This window comes from Pseudocercospora fijiensis (assembly GCF_000340215.1).
Source record: "Pseudocercospora fijiensis CIRAD86 unplaced genomic scaffold MYCFIscaffold_1, whole genome shotgun sequence".
Taxonomy (NCBI): domain Eukaryota; kingdom Fungi; phylum Ascomycota; class Dothideomycetes; order Mycosphaerellales; family Mycosphaerellaceae; genus Pseudocercospora; species Pseudocercospora fijiensis.
In genome coordinates this window covers 10,818,067-10,836,469 of record NW_006921532.1, presented here as the reverse complement: position 1 = coordinate 10,836,469, position 18,403 = coordinate 10,818,067, and the positions used below count along the sequence as shown (strand labels likewise).

General features: G+C 53.5%; 7 protein-coding genes across 7 annotated transcripts; 3 read left to right on the top strand and 4 right to left on the bottom strand.

Moving 5' to 3' along the window:
• Nucleotides 1–17: 17 nt before the first annotated feature.
• On the bottom strand, nt 18–989 carry MYCFIDRAFT_160741 (uncharacterized protein). Its single transcript, XM_007923933.1, has 3 exons — nt 941–989; nt 764–884; nt 18–708 (listed from the first exon to the last, which is right to left on the bottom strand). Coding segments are annotated over exons 1-3 (510 nt in total). The 5' UTR covers nt 943–989; the 3' UTR covers nt 18–321.
• A 237-nt stretch (nt 990–1,226) lies between these two features.
• On the top strand, nt 1,227–2,114 carry MYCFIDRAFT_126796 (uncharacterized protein; the record flags this gene model as incomplete). The annotated part of the gene is made up of 1 exon (XM_007923932.1): nt 1,227–2,114. The coding sequence occupies one exon, from the start codon at nt 1,227–1,229 to the stop codon at nt 2,112–2,114; it is 888 nt and encodes a 295-aa protein (XP_007922123.1).
• Nucleotides 2,115–2,158: 44 nt separating this feature from the next.
• Nucleotides 2,159–4,364, top strand: MYCFIDRAFT_170977 (uncharacterized protein; the record flags this gene model as incomplete). Its single annotated transcript, XM_007923931.1, has 13 exons — nt 2,159–2,500; nt 2,526–2,762; nt 2,802–2,821; nt 2,856–2,861; nt 2,890–2,898; nt 2,936–3,018; nt 3,057–3,091; nt 3,117–3,232; nt 3,264–3,602; nt 3,632–3,831; nt 3,866–4,188; nt 4,227–4,274; nt 4,323–4,364. 13 exons carry the CDS (start codon nt 2,159–2,161, stop codon nt 4,362–4,364), a joined length of 1,800 nt encoding a protein of 599 aa, XP_007922122.1.
• Nucleotides 4,365–4,395: 31 nt separating this feature from the next.
• Nucleotides 4,396–11,793, bottom strand: MYCFIDRAFT_206383 (1-phosphatidylinositol-3-phosphate 5-kinase; the record flags this gene model as incomplete). Its single annotated transcript, XM_007924095.1, has 3 exons — nt 4,396–4,448; nt 4,481–4,492; nt 4,527–11,793. 3 exons carry the CDS (start codon nt 11,791–11,793, stop codon nt 4,396–4,398), a joined length of 7,332 nt encoding a protein of 2,443 aa, XP_007922286.1.
• Nucleotides 11,794–11,840: 47 nt separating this feature from the next.
• On the top strand, nt 11,841–14,277 carry MYCFIDRAFT_170975 (uncharacterized protein; the record flags this gene model as incomplete). The annotated part of the gene is made up of 5 exons (XM_007923930.1): nt 11,841–12,045; nt 12,090–13,746; nt 13,818–13,854; nt 13,883–14,093; nt 14,120–14,277. The coding sequence occupies 5 exons, from the start codon at nt 11,841–11,843 to the stop codon at nt 14,275–14,277; spliced, it is 2,268 nt and encodes a 755-aa protein (XP_007922121.1).
• Nucleotides 14,278–14,404: 127 nt separating this feature from the next.
• On the bottom strand, nt 14,405–16,285 carry MYCFIDRAFT_181576 (uncharacterized protein). Its single transcript, XM_007923929.1, has one exon. The coding sequence runs from the start codon at nt 15,084–15,086 to the stop codon at nt 14,637–14,639; it is 450 nt and encodes a 149-aa protein (XP_007922120.1). The 5' UTR covers nt 15,087–16,285; the 3' UTR covers nt 14,405–14,636.
• MYCFIDRAFT_150152 (glycosyltransferase family 31 protein) lies at nt 14,405–17,717 on the bottom strand. The gene has a single exon (XM_007923928.1). It carries the CDS (start codon nt 17,628–17,630, stop codon nt 16,191–16,193), a length of 1,440 nt encoding a protein of 479 aa, XP_007922119.1. The 5' UTR covers nt 17,631–17,717; the 3' UTR covers nt 14,405–16,190.
• Between the last annotated feature and the right edge of the window lie 686 nt (nt 17,718–18,403).

The window sequence follows — 18,403 nt, the reverse complement described above, 5'->3', positions numbered from 1 at the left end:
CAGGGAAGTCAGGGCGTGCGGCAGTTCAATTTGCATTCTCATTGAACTACCAGTCTGCCCTCAGGATTCGGTCGTCGCAAGGCGGAGCGAATAGGAAAGAAACACCTCCGAATCTCGTAGCGGCTTGGATTCTCTGACTTATCGACTCCATTGAGCCAAGCTCGCGCTCATGAAAAAGCACAGTTTCTCCCCTTCTCAAGTCGTTTACCAGCTGCCAGAAGCACCTGCATCGAACTCAGTCGAGGCTTCAGCAGCACCAGTGTCCCAGTTCCCACCTGCCGAAGTGGTCGCGGCGTCGTCGGCGCTCCAGCCGCTGTCCTCCTAGGACGAAGCTGGTGGAGCGTCGCCGCGGCCACGACCACGACCGAAACCGCCACGGAACTCTGGGTTGAAGCTGCCTGGAGCACCTCCCTCCTTGTTCTCGCGGTCACCGTACTCGCGACGACGGTATCCACCCTCACGATCACCACGTGGGCCGCCACGGCCACCGCCACGGCGCTCACGGTCATCACCACCCATCATACCGCGTGGAGGAGCGTGGCTGCGCTGCTGCTTGACGTGGGTCTGTGGGACGATCTCAGCTGGGAGATGGAGCCACTCGCGGAGGTAGTCGAGACCCTCTGGGGTGAGGGTGTAGTAGTACCATTGCCAGGAGAACTGGGTCTTGAGGTATCCGCGGGAGGTGAGGGACTGGCAAGCCTTGATGACCTGAGGGGAGAACGTTAGTTGCTGCAAAGACAATACAGATGTGATCAAGACACACGTAGAGGTTCTTGGTGTCAATCTCGCCGTGCTTTGGCTGGTTGAAGTCCTTCTTCGCAACGAGCACACCCTCACGGAAGAGGTACTCGTGGATCTTCTTGCGGTCGGCCTTTGGGATCAGCCTGCGAAGATAATGTCAGAATGTAGTACTTGAATCGCGCAGTCAGATATATCATACATCTTGGCGGTATTGCGCTGGGTGTTGAGCAGATGATGTTCCTGGCTTGTCGATGCTGTGGGCGTCTGCGGCAGAAGTTCAATTGGAGATTTGTGTGTGTCGGAACATTGGAGGCCGAACCGCCGATGGGCTTGGCACTCGAGTCATGTTCGCCGTCGCCGTCGTCTACTTCTCGTTCACGCCCTCAGTCGGTGCTTGTGATTACAATCAATACCGGCAATTCTTGACGATTGCACACCTCGACCGCGACAATCATTTTCTCAAGGCTGCACTAAAAGCACTCGATATGGCCCAGCCTGAGGCAACTATCAACATTCTCCTGGCGACCTTCGCTGGACTGGACCTACCACGCACTCTCTCACTCCCCACAAGGGCATCAACCCCAATCCGCGATGTCTACAGCAGCATATTTGCTCGGTTGCCCGTCCAGGATGACCGACTCCTACTCACAACTGTCTCCAACAAGCAGCTATTGCGCGGCGATTCGGCACCAATCACTTCCCTGCTGAACTCTCCAAACGACTCCATTCTGTCTCTCCGCCTCTCGCGCCGACTATGTGGTGGTAAGGGTGGGTTTGGCTCGCAACTTCGTGCCGCTGGTGGCCGTATGAGCAGCCGGAAGAACAAGAATAACAACACAAACCCAAATGGCTCGAACCGCAACCTGGATGGACGTCGCCTGCGCACTGTGGATGAGGCGAAGCGTCTGGCTGACTATCTCGCCATCAAGCCTGAGATGGAGAGGAAGGAGAAAGAAGAGAGGAAGAAGCGATGGCAAGAGGTTGTTGAAGCTGCGGAGAGACGGGCAGAGGAGATCAAGAGTGGGAAAGGTGGTGCGAATAAAGGAAGGCTTGATGCTGAGTATGTGGAGCAAAAGGAGGAAGCTGAGGAGAAGACCAGGCAGGCTGTCATAAAGGCCATGAGAGAAGGCTTGCTTGAAAGGACTGGGTCGGAAAGTTCTATGGAGCAAGATGGTGGAGATAGTGAGGATGAGGACGAGGAGGAGAGCTCGGGCTCAGATGTGGAAGTGAAGCCCGAGGCGTCTAGCAAAGGCGAGGGAAGGACATTTTTCGGCTGGGATGACGAGGACGAAGACAGCTCTGACGATGACGATGAAGAAGAAGTCCCTGCTCAAGCCTATGAAGGAAAGGGCAAGGGCAAGGCTATCGGATGAATTTCGCGTTCGGGCTTCTTGATTTCCAGCTTAACAACTACCAAATGACTTTTTTGAGCTCAGTACCTTCCGTGCATGGTCTCGGTCTCCAACTCCAAAGCGCTGGAGGTACAGACACACGTCTTTCTGCTCGGCCTCATGCTAGAAGCTATCCCAAGCCTCTCTTCCTCGCCCCATCGACCTCTGCTCGCGTTCATGGGTGCTCTTCTTCCTTAAGATGTGACAATCTCATTCCGTTTCGACCCACGAACCAAACCTTCCAACCACGTCCGCAACCACGATTTTCCCTTCTCTCCCCCAAAATTGAACTTGTGCAACGCAGTGCCATACTTCCGCAGCGTCTGGCAGCAGAGATCAGCACCTGCTTGTCCCCTCGGGTTCAAGCCGTGCACAACAGCTATCACTCATCAGCATCAAGATCACACATTCGCCGCGACACGACCCACCTGCACACGCCGTCGGCGGGTTTTGGAAATCCACGAGAGGACAGCTTTTCTTCTTGCAGCCTTCAGAACCTGGTCTCATGCAGGGGACTTCCAGTTCAGGCAGTGTGATGTAGTGGTGGCTGATACCTTGGCCCTCACGCTCGTAGGGGCTCTGCTCGAAGCAGGTGACGACGAGGGGCCCGCACATTTTGGTGAAGTCTTAGTGGTGTAGAAGTTTGCGACGTTGCGGTGTTGATATGAGGAGGCGAAGAAGGGCTTGGGGTGAAAGAATGATGGCATGTGAAGGTATATAAAGTGAAGTGTGCAATATTGTGGATGGCCGGGGAAAGTAAAGTGAAGTGAAGTGAAGCGTGTGTGTGGCGCATGCACATGCAGATGCGATGAAACGGCAAATCACTTGATGCAGCAAACAGCGCCCTTCCATTCGATTCGGCAAACGTATCCAAGGCGTCGCGGAAGTGGCAGCGATTTTTAAAGATGTGCTCATGCCTCAGAGCAGACATGAGCCTTCTTGAAATCTTTGACACGATGGTCAGACACTGGGGCTATTGTTCAGTCAGTCGGAGGCGCGTTTGAGCCTTCATTGAAGTTTGCTATGCGGTCTGAGGGGAGCTTCAACAAAGCTGCAGCCTGTGGCACGGCAACGAACGAATGGTCACCCATTCCCATACCGTGCTTTTGTAGCCGGTGCAGCATCCCGGAGAACTCATGCTTCTGCGCCGACGCCAACTGAACTTGAGGGGGATGATCTCTCGATCACACTTCCATATCCTGTCGCCCGGGCCAAGGGTGAGACAATGGCCGACGATGCTGTGGAAGAAGCGACAGAGCGCAAGTTGCGCAAGATACCCAAACTTGTCGATCTGGCCGTACGAGGAGATTTCGATCAAGTCACAAAAATCTGCGATCAGCCGGACAAGCTCGCGCTCGCAATTCGGCGGCATCCACGACTGCAAGATAAGTATGGCGCCTGTGTTCTCGGACCGGATGGATGGCTGCGTGCTGTCGTATGGCCACAGACCACGAAGCACGGACGTCAACGGTGAGTCTCCCATCGCGCTCACGACGCAGAGAAGTCGGATCTTCTGACCTGAAGATAATTCTCGCCCTGGAGTCCGCGCCAGCATCTGTCTCAAATCTCGACCAAGCTCAGAATACCGCTGATTCTTGTTGTATCGCATGCGAAGCTGGCACGGCTACCTCGACATTGAAGCGAATACTTTTGGAGACGCCACTAATGCTGGTATGCAAATCGCTAGCCTACTGTGGCAGTATGCTAACCTGATCTGCAGAACACGATCGGAGAACAGCAAAGTCGTTTGGGACAGTATAAAGAAGGAAAAGCAGAATGCGTTTTCAACCTCGAGGCTTGTCAAACGAAAATCGATGCGATACATTCCAATCTCACCCGCGCTGTGCAAGCAGTCTTTGAAACTCGTGAGATTTGGACACGCACACCATCAAGAAAGCTACAGGTGGATTTCTTGTTCAGATTCGCGCTCGTCAAATGCGACGGCTACCTGACGCTCAACACCTGCGACGACTCGATGATGAGTAGGCTAGTAGCCCAGCTGTTGTCGAACGAGGCTCCCTTGCACGTTGCAATCTATGCATCGGCCTCACGGTTGGTGAATGATAACAACAGGCACTGATTGGGGGATCACAGGCCGCTGCAGCACGTGCCAATACAGGCCCCATGCCCAGCGGCCAGTATGTGAAAGCTCATCATATTCATTGAAACCATGCTCTTGATTGAATAAAGGTCGTCATGCTAACCTCAAAGCTACCCAAAACGCCACGCTAATTGCCAAAAGAAACCTCCCTTAGCCAATGCCTCAACACACGCCTCCTCTCAGCGGCCGTCCAATCTGTCGTATCATATCATAATCTCATGAGTCACCACCTCTTTTCCATTTTCACGAAACATTCGCACTGGCCTCCGCATTCTCCTCCCCCTCCTTCGCACCTAAAGTCCCACTCCCAGTAGCAGCAGTAGTAGACCCACTCTCCTCCGGCAACATCTTGGGCATGCCCAACTGTGCCTGAAACTGATGCCAACAGTTCGGTGCCTGGAGGACATACTGCATCATACTGACCCGAAACCGATTTCGATAATCCTTCGGAGAAGTAATGGTAGGTTTGTTCTTGCCTCGATCTTTGATCCAAGATTCTAACTTCTTGTCCCAAGTATATGTTCTGATGCAATCGATGATCCCCACGACTAGCTCTTTCCTCGCGTCGTCGAAGCCTGCCATTAGGGAGTAGTCCATGACGTTTTGTTTACAGAGCCACAGTGTGTCGTTAAAAACTGAAGCTTGGAGGAGCTTACGAGAATGCTCGCGGACAAAGAGTGGCGATTCGAAGATTGTTTCCACGAGGTTTTCGTCGAGCAGGACTTCGTCGGCTTGGCCTGTTGATTCGATTTTGCGATTTCGCATGGAACCTTTGAGATCGAACCGACGGTCGGGGTTGCGTTCGTAGAAGAGATTTTCCATGACTAGGAGATAGTAGCTGAAATCGACGCCTGTGGCTGGATTGCGGATGTTGACTTGGAAGAGTCCAAACATTTTAGCGATGACAGACGGCACACCATGAAAGAGGGTGTAGGACATGAAGTTGAAGTAGTCAGGCGCAAACTTGGTGAAAGCTTTCAGCTCGACCTCCTGCAGGGATTTGATGATGAACCTGTTGTCCAGAGTGCGGAGGAAGAGCGATTTGGTCTTGCCGCCTTTAGAGTCGAACTTGAGGCATCGAGACATGCTTTCCATGAACCGGTCCGCCACACCACATTTGCGTCTGAGCGCATCAAAAGATTCCGCGTAGAAGATCTTGCAATTCGCTTTGACAGCTCCATGGGTAAAAGAGTACTTCATATGTGTTCCAGTATCACTAAGCAAGCTGGCTTCAATATCTGTACTGAGAATCTCTTCATCCGTTAGTGGGCCTGCACTTGAATGAGATGCGGTGTGCTGGTGTCCGTGTTTATATCGCATGTGCTCGTGACCATGGCTATGCTTCGAGAACGGCTGTCGACTCGGCTTATTGCGGAACTGTGCCTCCTTGGCTCGATAGTCTGCGCATGCTAAGCTTAGCGCGATGACACTAGATGGTTCATCTTCGCGCACAATAATGTCGGAGTCCTCAAAGACGTGCTCGGTAGGATGTAGTGGATACTCCAGGCTGGCCCAACCAGATGCGGATCGCTTGCTCCAGAATTCGGCCAAGTATTTAAACCAGACATTTTTCCTATGCTCCGGTATGGTGAGCTCAGATCCGAGCTCCAGCAAATCATGACTGCTCGTCACAGGGCCGTTGTTCGGATCTAACACATCTCTTTTACGACCTGGTGTGCGCTCGTGGTCCGTGTCGCTGGCTTCCGCATCTGTTGCATCTGTCAGCTCGCCAGGAACGTTATCCGCGCCGGGCGCTGCTCCAGATTCCTCATCCATTGGCGGATTTTTCCCCGATATAAATGACTTTTGATCGCTGTCGACAAGAGGTACGTCCTCTGGCTGGTTTCTTGCAACTTCTGCCTCAACTCTACTTCTGGCCCGTTGGTCTAGTTTTTCTTCTTGCTTCTTTTCGCCAACAGCGTCGGCTGCGTTCGAGTAGATCTCTACAACAGGCATCGAGCTCGCAAGTGGATTTGCACGATTGTGACGACTTCTCATATCTCGTTGTCTGCGTTCTTTCTTTCGTGCTTCCTCGAATTCACGCGACATTTGGTCGAAATGCTTGGCCAAGGCAGAGACAGTCGACGAAATCTTGTGACTCTCGCCGTGGTCTTTGAATGGTATGCTGCGGGGGATGAGGGAAGGAGCAACTTTGCCCACTTTTGTGGCGAGCCGTCCCATACCAATGCGATCGGAAATTCGGTGCTCTAACGATGGCTTGTCGTGACCTGGGGCCTGCAAATGGCTCTGGTTCTTTGCCACAGCATCATTGCTATGATCCGCGCTCAATTCCTCGCCATTGCGGAGGGCGTGGGCTGGATGGCCAGGTGAAGAGGTGGCGCGTAGTAGTGCCGGCGCTACTGGACGTGGGCTCGCGTCCCTCCTCCGCTGCCCATCTGTCTTTTGCAGATCAGATAGTCGCGGGATCTTCGACTCGTTGTCAGAAATATCGGGACCGCCAGCAGCACGGGTGCTTCGTATCGCCTCGATTCTTTCGAGCAAACCCGAGCTAAGAGGCTTCGGCTGTGTGGCGAATGGCTCTTCCCGATCACCAGCATCGTGGTCGGCAGTGTCAGCCAGAGAAGAGGAGTTTAGGTTCTCATCCGTGTTTGCAGCACTTGGGGGAGAAGCCTGCGCTGGTATCGCGAGATCCAAGTGCTTAACATCCTCTCTTTCCACCACTTCTTCCAGCTCCTTTCTGGGCGTTGGCACTCGTGTCAGCTGAGCATCAAGCGTCATTTCGGAGTCGTTGCTAATGACTGGCTCCAGCTTCTCGTTTTCTGCAGCCTTATGCTCCTCCACAACAGAGTACATGACGTCTTGGGCCTTCTCTTTCAGCAGCTCATCCTGTGTTGCTTGCCTTGAGGCTCCAGGTCTCTTACGCACTTCTGTCCCGTCCTCGGTGTCAGAGCCAACTTCGCTCCCTGCAACGCTGACGGCGGGCGGTTGCGACTTGAACATTTGTTCAAGCTGCTGGGCAGCGAGTTTGCGAATGTCACCTTCCGAGGGGAAGTAATTCTTCTCAAATTTCTCAAACTCGGCATCCCACCAGATTGCTTTTTCGTCCATGAAACGAAGCGCTCGATTGAGCGGAGTCAGCTCATAATACCGGCTGGTGGCATACTTGACCTGCAGCTTGTGCAGAAGATCGGCATGATCCTGCTCTGCCACAGACTTTAGATGATCAACCAACGCGTGGGCTTCGGCAGCGGTCTTCTCATCGAGGGTGTCCACGTTGATGGTCTCAAGACGCCGCCTGACGCTGTTTGTGAATGCCTCGAGCCGCTGTTCAAAGTGGGTGAATTGCTCATTCTTGACTGTGAGGTCAGCCTCAACTTTCCAAGTCACACGTTCTCGCGGAACGACAACGTCATAGATGTCGACTGGATCGTATTGCAGGCGAATGACTATGTCTTTCAGCCCAAAACAACGCACAAAGTCCCTGTGAATATCGTGCTTGCACAGACCGGCGCGCGGATGCAGCTTCGAGCTCCAGAAACTGAGCTCCAGATACTTGGCGAAGCTGTACTTCCAGGTGTGGTCGCTCATTTGCGTCACTGTCGTCTCTTGACGACAGAGCCTGCACGTCGACCACATGAGGATGATCGAATCATAGCCCTGCATCTTTGCAGGCTGGCGCGACAAACTGACGGTTAGCTGTCCGTAGCCATGGACGTACTGTCTATGGTGATCCAGCATCTTCTTACCACACTCATGACAAGTAGTACTTGCGCCATAGGTGAGGTCCTCGATATACTGGCCCAACGTGATATCTTCGTCATGGTTCGGTTCAGTCTTCTGGAACGACGCATAGAAACCTATGCCAAGAAGTCCTGGGCCAGAGCATGGCGCGGACGTGATACTGCTAACGATCGAGTACAAGACCATAATTTTTTGGTGTGAAAATGGATCGAATGGATCAAGCTTGCCATCGAGAAATGATTGCCACTGGCGCTCCTGTGTCTCAAACATGTGTTCTGCTTTCTCGAGCTGAGCCTCGTGCACTGCATGCAAATATTCGCGAACAGCTTTTGGGAAGTCCTTAGAGGCGGGTGCATTCACCATGTCGGGTCGAACCAAGCTGAAGTGTTCGCTGATATTGCTCTCTGGTTGGTCTTCGCCCTGTTCATCGGCGGCAGCGTAGGTGTCTCGAAGGATTTTGTAGGTAGTCAGTCTTCGCTCTAGATCTCGTAATTGCGTCAAAATGTAGGGCTGCATGAAGATGACAAACGGCGAAGCCGACAGAATCCGCTGCCGTGTCTTCTTCTCGTATTCATCGTACTTGAAAACATGGTCGCTGCCGCCTTCGATTTCCTTAGCAAGGGTTTGATTGATAGTCTCTTGCTTGTTGTCTGGGTTTGCAATGCCATTGATAGGATTGTCATGGGCCTCGATCTGGCTGTGTGCTGTGGCCGGTACCGACACAAAAGAGTCTCGGAGCAGGTAGTTTTCCAGCTTGAGATTGTAGGCCACGTAACACATGAATTCCGCAATGCGCTTGATGATGCGCAAGGTCTTAGTGTCGCCGCCTCTCAGTACAACTGTACATCCAAGATCCGGCTCACAACCGGACAAGTATATGTATGTCTTGCGATGACCTTCAGCAACGTACGTCTTCACTTCGAAGTTTTCGCAATATCCCAATCGTGATGCATCAATTGTGAGTTTGTCGATAGAATTGATCATGACAGTTTCGGTAACGCGGGCGACTGCTGCCAGGACGGACTCCTTGATGTTGTATGCGACAGTGATACCTCGCTCTTCCAGCAAGTGCAGGGCCCGGCCAGATATATGCTTCTGTACTAGGACCACATGTGGATTGAGCTTCGCAATGCGACCGACAATGTTTGCAAGATACTCTTGTTCTTGCGCGATCACAGGTTCCAGACTCATGAAGTGCGATTCGTGCCTAGCGTACTCGATTGCGAAGCCTAGAATGAGTATGCGCGGGTGACTGATGGATCGAGCCATGGTCTTCAGAGCAATATTCTTGCTGAAGACAATGCCAGACACATACGCTGTATCCCCAGGACGCCCACCTGGCACCTTCTTCAATTTGACGTAATGGCGGATGTCCATGTCATCGCCTTGCTGCACATCAGGCTCTACGTCATCTGTGCATCTCATCAGAATTGGTACCAAAGCCTTCTGCCATGCGTGTGGATTCGGCACATTGTGATCTTTCAATAGCTGCGAGAGCAGCTTCTTCACATGTTCATAGCTGGCAGGGTAAAGCTCTAGGTCATCCTTCGGCTGATCATGCTGCATGCTTGAGCTTGAGATTACCCTGGCATGCGTTGATCCCGCCGTGACGAGGGGTGATGTGGGCTGAGCGTGATGTCCGTCAGCTTCTGCAGTCCCCAAGAGTAGATTGCTGCGGCTGCGCCTTGGCGATGTGCGATTGAATGTCAGTGAGGCATTGCTCATATTCCGGCTGCGCTTCAACCTGGGTGTGCCTTTGTCTTCCTCTTTAAGATCGTGTGCACTCGAAGGTGCAACGCGTCGATCCGTGCCTCTTGATCGCCCCTTGCGTATTCCCGTTGAGAAGAGATTACTGAAGCCAAGCTTTTCTCGATCGCCAGGAGAGGCAGCGTGCGCGTCGCTGACGGCGGAGAGTATATTTGGCTGGTCTTCGTCCTCTGAACCGTCGTCCGAAAGGAATGCAGCCAAGTCAGGATCAATGACATTGTCGTTGTGGAAAGTCGGAAGTGTTGGCTTCTTCTCAAGATGCTCGCTTCCATGCTGCTGATGAAATGGACCACGCTCAGCATCGACACTGGATCTGCCAAGACGTGTCGGCTGAAGACGAGAATGCCGTCGACGATGATGGCTGGAAGACCGAGGACGTCTACTCAGGGAAATCAAGGAGTGCGACGAGCTCGGACGCGCCAGCACATGTGTTGGCTGTGCGTCGAACTCAATTACAGCCGATCTCCTCTTTGCTTCTCGATTTCTACGTGAGACGGGGATACCGATGGAAGGAGTCTGTACTTCAGTATCGACTCTGCTGAAAGCAGGTCCGTCGAAGCGTTGTATCGCAGGACTGCTGTCGTAATTCTGCACCATCGGGCTTCGCTGATAGTCATCATCGTCGGAGAAGACAGTCGAGTCGTCATCCCCGAAGATAATCTCTTCGCAAGGGTTGCATAGTCGCACGGTGCCTGGAAGCGCAAAGGGCCTGCCTGGTACTAGTGTTGTGCAATTAGCATCAAAGATTTGTCCGCAGGTGCGGCAGTGATGCTTCCGTCTGAAGGTAGAAAAGCTCTGTCCGCACGAGAAGCAGACTTTTGCGTTTTCATCCTTCATCCAGAAGTCCTTGGCAAGGACTCTACGCTTGAGGGACGTGATGCTGGAGATGTTCAGCGAGGATGAAGCACTTGGCATGGGTTTCAGGCCGGCCCTTCGACGCTGCAAGGCTGAGTTCAGATTGGGAGATGGTTCTAGAGCGGGTTTGCGAAGCGGTGGAGCCATGGAACTCGACCTTGAATCGGGCTCTGAGCCATCCATAGTGGATGACGCACGGGATGGATCGAAGCCAGGCAGGTGAGAAGGACCAGCTCTGGGCATGGGCGGCCTGCCTGGATCCCGTTGCTCTTTCGCTGGGGCGGGAGTCGATTTACGGGGAACGTCATTCACCAAAATCCGGCTCGGCTGAGGCAGCGGATCGTCCAGGCCGTCCGCATCATCTGAGTCGTCCATGGCTTCGTCGTCCTCGATATTTATGCGCTTGAGATGCTCCGGTCGATCAGTGATCGGCACTTCACGATGCGAGAGTACACGCGCCAATGCATCGGTGGCTACTTCACTGCGATCATTGTCCATCCACGCACTGCGCGCCTTGTCCAGATCCTCCTTGGTGGGCGCATCCTGAGCAGTACGCGAAGGCTTTGGAGCATGGACGGGAATATCTTTCGGCAGCATCACTTTCAAGCCCTCAGCTTGTCTCTGTCGGACGTCATCGGACGGGATTGGCTGTCCATCTGCGGTATGTAATTTTGGCGTGCTTGGCTTGACTTCGGAAGACTCACTGCTTGAGAAACTACGGACGTGTGGAGAAGCGGGAAGGCTCAAGGCATGAGCAGGCTGGATGTCAGCCGGCGGCTTCTTGATAGTCAGATTTCTGATATCGGGCCTCGAAGCGGCTGGAGAAGACGACTGCTGTGACGGTGACACGAGAGGCAGCGATTCCTTCGACTCGCTGCTCTTGGGCCTGCTGACCTTGGCGCTGCTACTGTCTCTCACCGGCGCAGGCGCAGGCGCAGGCGCACTTCCACCGCCAACCACGCTCTGCCGCAACTTGTTGTACAGTCCCGTGACACCATTACTGACAAGCTCTTTGGCTCCTCCCCGGCTTCCTGCGCCGTCGAAGTCATGGAAGGACGTCAATCCTACCGACTTGCATTCATGTGTATGTATGTCGTTCAGTGCCTGCTGCAGCACATCCTTGTCCAGCTCCTTCCGCGACGCGATCGAGGCCAGTGAGCCTCGACGCGATCTGGCGCCAAGAAATGGTATGAAGTTGCTCGAAGACGACGGCGAACTGGTGTCGGGAGGTGCCATGCTGGTCGGCGGCGTGTCGTGGTGGACATTCGTCTAGCATCTCGAATATGCGCCAAGGTATGGCTCTCGCAGCGTCCGAGCTGTGCACCGCATCTGCTGAAGCTGAAGCGAGTCTCCTCCGCGGACCTCGTGCAGTGCAGCAGAGTGGTGTAGAATATGACGCACGATCCAGCTTGCCGGGAGCCGAGCCGGACTCCGACGCCGCCAGGACGAATGCACCTCGCGACGCGACGCGCGCATTCAGACTTCACCGTCACCACCCTTCGCACACGCGAACCACATACACACCACTCGAGCTTCACTTCACCATTCTCAGTCGAGCCCCATCGACAGCCCTCTGCTCAAGGCCCCGCAATGCACGCACGAGATCCACCACACCTGCAGCAGCATGGCGCCAAAGTCACGTAAGGCGTGGCTCGCCGACTACATTTGGGAGGAGATTTCGCACGTTCTGACCTGGCGGCAAGGATTGGATGACGGTGTCAAGGCTGATCCTGATACCCGGTTCAGCGACGATGGGAGCAATTTTCGCAGCACATCTCGGCCTCCAGATGGCTGTGACGTTCAACTAATCAACGTTCTCTCGTCCAAGGATCCCACCATTGGCTTCGTTTCTGACGGCGCTACCAGGGTCAAGGCGCAGTTCTCGGACGAGGCTGTGGCGGCTTTTGAGGAAGCTACCGATGAGTCTCTCGATATTGAAGTCACCGGCGATGTCTTCCAGATCAAGAAGGTCACGGTTGTCAGCACGCCATTTGGCCCAGCCGACGGTTTCGTACAGCTCAACATCGAAGAGCTTCTTTACAAGCATCATCTCCGCAAGATAGATGGCGATCCGAAGCCCATCGAAGAGAATGAACATATTCGACTGCTCCTCGAGAACGTCAAGACCATACGCGTGCCACCTATCAAAGAAGAGCCCGAGGAAGGCGAGCAGGTTCAGCCGCCGCGACCGCCTCCAATCGAGATCGACGACGACGATGACGATGACATGCGTCCGTGTCAGGTACCACAGTCCCAGCCACCACGACGGAGCGGCCCTTCGTTGACACGCGATGGATACGAAATCGAAAGGGGCGTGAATCTAGACCAGCCGATGAGAGCCAACCATCTCTTGGAATTGATGGGCAAGCCAAAGGGCAAAGGAACTGCGCCAGTGCCATCGAAGACCGCTCACCAGCCTCCGCCGCAGAGCGCACGGCTGCCCACTGCTGCGCGGAGCGACGCACGAAGCGAAATGCCTGATGTGAGAATGGGTGACGCCTCACCCGAGCCCACACTAGCTCCGGCACCTTGTGAAGAGCCAAGCACTGCAGTTGTTGCGGAGACTCCTACCAAGCCGCGACCAACACAGAGTGACAACATGAAATACGGTCGTCGCAAGATCCCGGACAATCAGCGCAAGCTTCTCGAATGTGCTTCATCATGGCATCCAACACCACCAGGCCGTACACCCGTCCATCCAAACGTCCCGATCGAGCTGCTGTCAAAGTGGAATGCCGAAGCCTCGGCTGAAGCGCAGAAGCCGTCACAGTCAGGAGCCCAAACAACATCACCTCCTTCAAAGCCAGCTACACCGGAAAATGACGCCGAATCTTCATCGAGCGCAGCAGACGACAGCTCAGACTCGGAGCGAGAGATTTCATCCAAAGACTGGCCCTGCTCCCAATCGATCATTTCTCCCTCCCAATCGCCCACAAAGCCACCCATCAAAAGACCGCCCCCTCCATCAAGCGTAGAGGAGCTAGAAGTCGCCGCTCCCCAACCGCTCCCTCGTGAACCTCGAGCCATGCGCTCCCCAGCACAGATGGAGCGTCATCTACAGCAACATCCGGCGGAGCGGCAACGGAAGCAACGAGAAGAATTCTTCGAGCGTGAGAGACAACGTGAGCGTGAGTCTAAGCAGAGTGGAGGGTATATCTCACCTTCACTTTCTATCGCATTACAAGCAAGGTAACATGACTTTCTAGGCCGGAGATGAAGACGGAAGTAAAGGCGTTCTACGATGCATGGTTGGATGTGAGGCCAGGCAGGGGTAATGCCTTCCATGTAAAACCCTCAGTTCCGCGCGCGCCTGCCAAGATTGTAGATGTTCTCAGTTGGAAAATTAAACCGGTTTAGTTTCGATCAGAAATTCGAGCTCGTTTCCGCTGTGGTACTTGTCCGCGTCTCAATAATTGGAGGATTTGGCGCTGGAGCGGCATTGTACGTCGGGCCTCGGAAACAATCCCTCCCCTCACCTGGGACAGACATTCTGAATACTAGCCAGCCTCCCAAAGGAAGTCAACCTCAGATCCAAAGTGTCAAACACCATCATAGTCTATAGTCGTCGTCGCTGATGCCCGACAAGCAACACATCCCGCGGCCCCCCCAGCCTCATCTAGAACTCCAACATATCTAGGCAGCGTTCCCCTCTGCATCCTGCGTCAAGGTAATATCAAAACCACGCATACAAATCACAAAACTCAAGGACCGATTTATTGAAACAAGCAAGCAAGCAAGCCCTTCACTCAAAATCCCCATACCGTACTCACTCTCATTCGACCTCTCGTCAGGAATTCTAGCCAGCGAGCGTGAATCCTCAAACTCGTATATTCTACTTTACGAATTTCGAGACGTTCGTTCAGTATTGATTGATATAGCATAGCTAGGTAGCTGGACATGTAGCTGTTGAGCGTGCAGGTTAGATAGCCTTCCGTATTACATGCGTTCTAGGAGAAATGAAGAGGCGGGATTTACATATGAATTTCTCATCACACACATACAAAGAAATCGAAACCCCCCTAAATTTTCCACCTCACCACCCCCCCCCCCCCCAACCTATCCCATCCCTTCTTATTTCCTCACTTCCCCATCCCCACCCGTCTCAAAACCTCAACCTCAGCCTCACACCTCACAAGCCTAAACTTCAACTCATCCCTCTCCTTCTGCACAGCAGCAAGCGCCTCCTCCAATTCCGTAACACGATCGACTTTCCGTTGTCGATACCGTCTCGCGGCCTCGGTGTTTTTTCGACGTTTAGAGATTTTGTTCGAAGATGCTCCTGTATTTGATGAGGAGGATGGGGAAAGGTGGGGGTTGGAAGAAGACTTGGCGTTGGGGGGAGAGTGATCGCAGGAGGAGGAGGATGTGGTGTGATTGTGGGGTGGAGATGGGAAGAGGATGAAGTCGTCGTCGTCGTTGGGAGATTGTTGTGTGGAGGGATCGGAAGAAGAAGGAGGACGAGGGTTGGTAGCAGACAGCGCCGTTGATGTAGTAGTGTAAGGATCATAAAAATCTCCACTCCCATCCATAATAAGATTTTGGAAAGTCGTAGGTTCCATTACAGCAGTCAATGGCATATCAGCATCCGTATTCGTCTGAAAATCCAAATGTTGCGATGTCGTCAACGTCGTAAAAGCGTCCCAATCAAAGTAAGTATCGTCGAGCTCGAGATTCCACGTTGAATCGGCACCGCAGCTGCTTGCTACAGCCGGCACTTGCTCCTGCGCCGACCATGATGAGATGGAAAGGTGACGGCGTCTGTAACGCCGACGCCGCGCGAGAGGTGTGTTTTTGGGTCTGGGAGATGGGATTCGATGTCCCGGGTCTTGGTGTGAGGAGAAAGACGTGTACCTGCTAAGGCATCATTCGTCTTATGAATAGACGTGGAATGAGGGACAATGAGAGAGTATGAGTCATTCTGAGTCCGCATCGCTCAGCTCCGGCTCAGCCCTCGGCAGGCTGTGCCCCAAGTGGGCGGGTGCGGTTCGATGGGACAAAGCCACCGCGCTAGCTTATGCAGCACATTATGCATGAAAGAAGGCTGGGCGTCTTGTATATGCGCAAGTCTCAGACCGGCCGCCGGTCTAGTTTGCTGGCTCTTCTGTCCTCTCTTCACCCATAATCTTACACGATACGCCTCTTCGAATTCGGCGGGACGCTGCAAGCCGCAATGAGCATTTGGCAGCGTAGTCTATGGGTCGTATGCGGAAGCATTGCGTCGATATCAGCCCTGTCCACTTCAGACCGATCCATTCTTCCGTTGAATACGGTCCAAATGCGAGTACGCTGTGCCTTGGATCTCCTCATTGCCCTCTAAAATCATGATCTATGTTTATGTTGCCGTCCGCAATCGTCTTCATTATCCTTCCAACTCGCACCGTCTGTCGAATCGCCTCGAAGGCAGCCCGGTGGGATCATCGATCGCAGGAATCTGGAAGGGTGTGTAGGGCATTGCCATATGGGTAGCACAGCAGCGATGATGCACATAGCAAGCCCCGCCGGCCAATCTTGATGCAGAGCACCGCAGGAGCTGAGCGCATGAAGCCGTGCGACGTTGCTCATCTGTGCACGTAGATGTCAAGCGTCTCAGGTGTTGGAGCTTGTCTGAGCTGCCAAGGTCTTTGTGCGTATGTTCAGCTCACGGACCAGCCTTGAGATTCACCGCAGTGGTCCAAATCCTTCGCCCAGTCCTTAATCCTAGCGTGCATCCACCCAGACTCTGACCCTGCATGTGAACGGCCTAGACGAGGTTCATGACCAATGAAGCAGCCATCCGGACCAAGCGCGTACTGAAGACAAGTCGAATCCGCTTCACAAAGGGTTTTGCAATGGCCCAGTGTTCTGTGTGTGCCTTCTGTTTCCGGAAGGTGTTCTTCTGCAGTGTTGTTCCAGTATTCGCGTGTGGATGAGAAATTCGGCAAGACGAATTGCTTGAAAACATCGCGATGGTGCAATATCGGGCTGTCACCGCTGTCTCCGAAGAAAGGATGACCAGAAGTGCCGAGGTGCTTTTCGCGAATCCAATCCTGCTCGAATTGAAACAATTCTCGGAGTTCGTCTGGACTGAGATGGTGGTACGATAGCGCAGGCAGACACCAAAGCTTTCGCTCAGGCTTCGATTCTTTCCAGTCCATCAGTGCAGGGTTTCCTCCTTGAAACATGGGCCACGACCAGGTCAGCTCAACGCCATTGTCGTGCAGAGCTTTGCCCAGGATGCAGTCGCCGGCCCAGTGACCAGCTGTGTAATCGTGCCATTCTGATTTCCGGGTGCGGTACGACTCAACACCTATTTCAAGAGCTGGCCTCGAGAGGACAAATGCAGAACCGCCATGAGCAAAGATGTCATTCCCAATCTGAGTCTCGCTGCCAAAATATAGCGGCTCGGTTGGATCGAGCTCGCCAAGCCATTGAATCAAGTTACTCCAAACCACGTACGTGTCGGGCTCCACGAAGACGTACCAGTCCAAGTGCGGATACATGGTATACGTCGAATTCATCATGGGCAAAAACTTCCACTTATCGAGCCGCCAGCCAGCGTTTTCATTCTTGCCAAACGGACCGCTATCATAGCTATTGTTGCCCGAAAGCTCCGACTTATCCAGGCCCGAGCGTCCAAGTTTGAGAATGCGCTGATAGTGAGTCCAGTCATCGTTGGTGGTCTTGATGTCGTCGTCGACATTGGCCAGGACGTCATGCACCTTCCAACCTCGAAAGTCCTCTTCGTAGTCGGAAAAGATGACGAGGTTCTTGTAGCATAGGAAGGTGGTGTTCAGATGGGCGGGCAGCTTGTCCTGGATTTCGGTGGCTCCCGTGCGCATGACCACGAGCACATCGTCGCCACCTTGCAGTTCGTGGCAGGGCAAGCTTTCCGAAATGGAGAGCAAATCAGCCTTGTCGGCGGCATTGCTCGCTTCCCCTTGGCCATGTGCGGGGACTTGCGTGGGATGTTGTGCGGTGTTCCATTTTATTGGCAGAGCGGGGAAGGAGCCGATGAGATGCAGAAAGAGCAAGAAGGAGAAGGAGAGGGTGACGAAGATGGCGGCTTTGGTGCTGCGTGGCAGGCCTAGCAGCATACTGTTGCCAAGGTGTGCGACGGATGCCGAGGCGAAGCTTGAATGGAACGCGTCGTGCGAAAGGAGGAGTACAGTAGTGATGAAGCAGAAAATGCGCGGAGGCGGCGGCGGCGGCGGCAGTGAAGAAGGGGAAGTAAATTTAATACGGAGGTGGTGTTCACGACACCTGGTCGCGTTATATAGTCCTGCCCTGCCCTGCCCCGGTAGATGATCTCGCGCCGGCGCCAGCATCAGCATCAGCATCAGCATCAGCATCAGCAGGAGAATGGTGATGGGGGCATGTAATATGTATGATGTTCGATCCCTTTTCGCTTTCCTCACAGCACCTGCGCCCGGCAGTCTGCTGCATCCCTTTAAAAGTCATACCGGTGATTCTTGGCGAACTAGTCCTACTAATGGTTCCACTTTCCACGTAAATTTAGTGACGCGGCGAACGCCGATTGGGCGTGTAGCGGTAGCCGACCTCGCTCCGGACAGGGTGTCGATTAAGGTTAGCAAGGAGGGTAGATTATAAGCCGCAAAGTCAACCTTAGAGATTAACTTTGCTAGTTAAACCTAAGCAAGTAAAGGAATACAATGCCGCTAAGCACACTAGAGAGACTAGTTTATAGACTAATAGACCTATAGAATGTAGATAAAGGCATACTAACTTATATAATAGCTACGGACGCACTTCCGCACTAAGGAAGAGTCTCGTTAGCGCCGTAGGCTCCGCTCGAAGGGCATTAAATTAAGTGTAGAAGAGGTACAGCGACTAGTGCTACTAAGAAGTC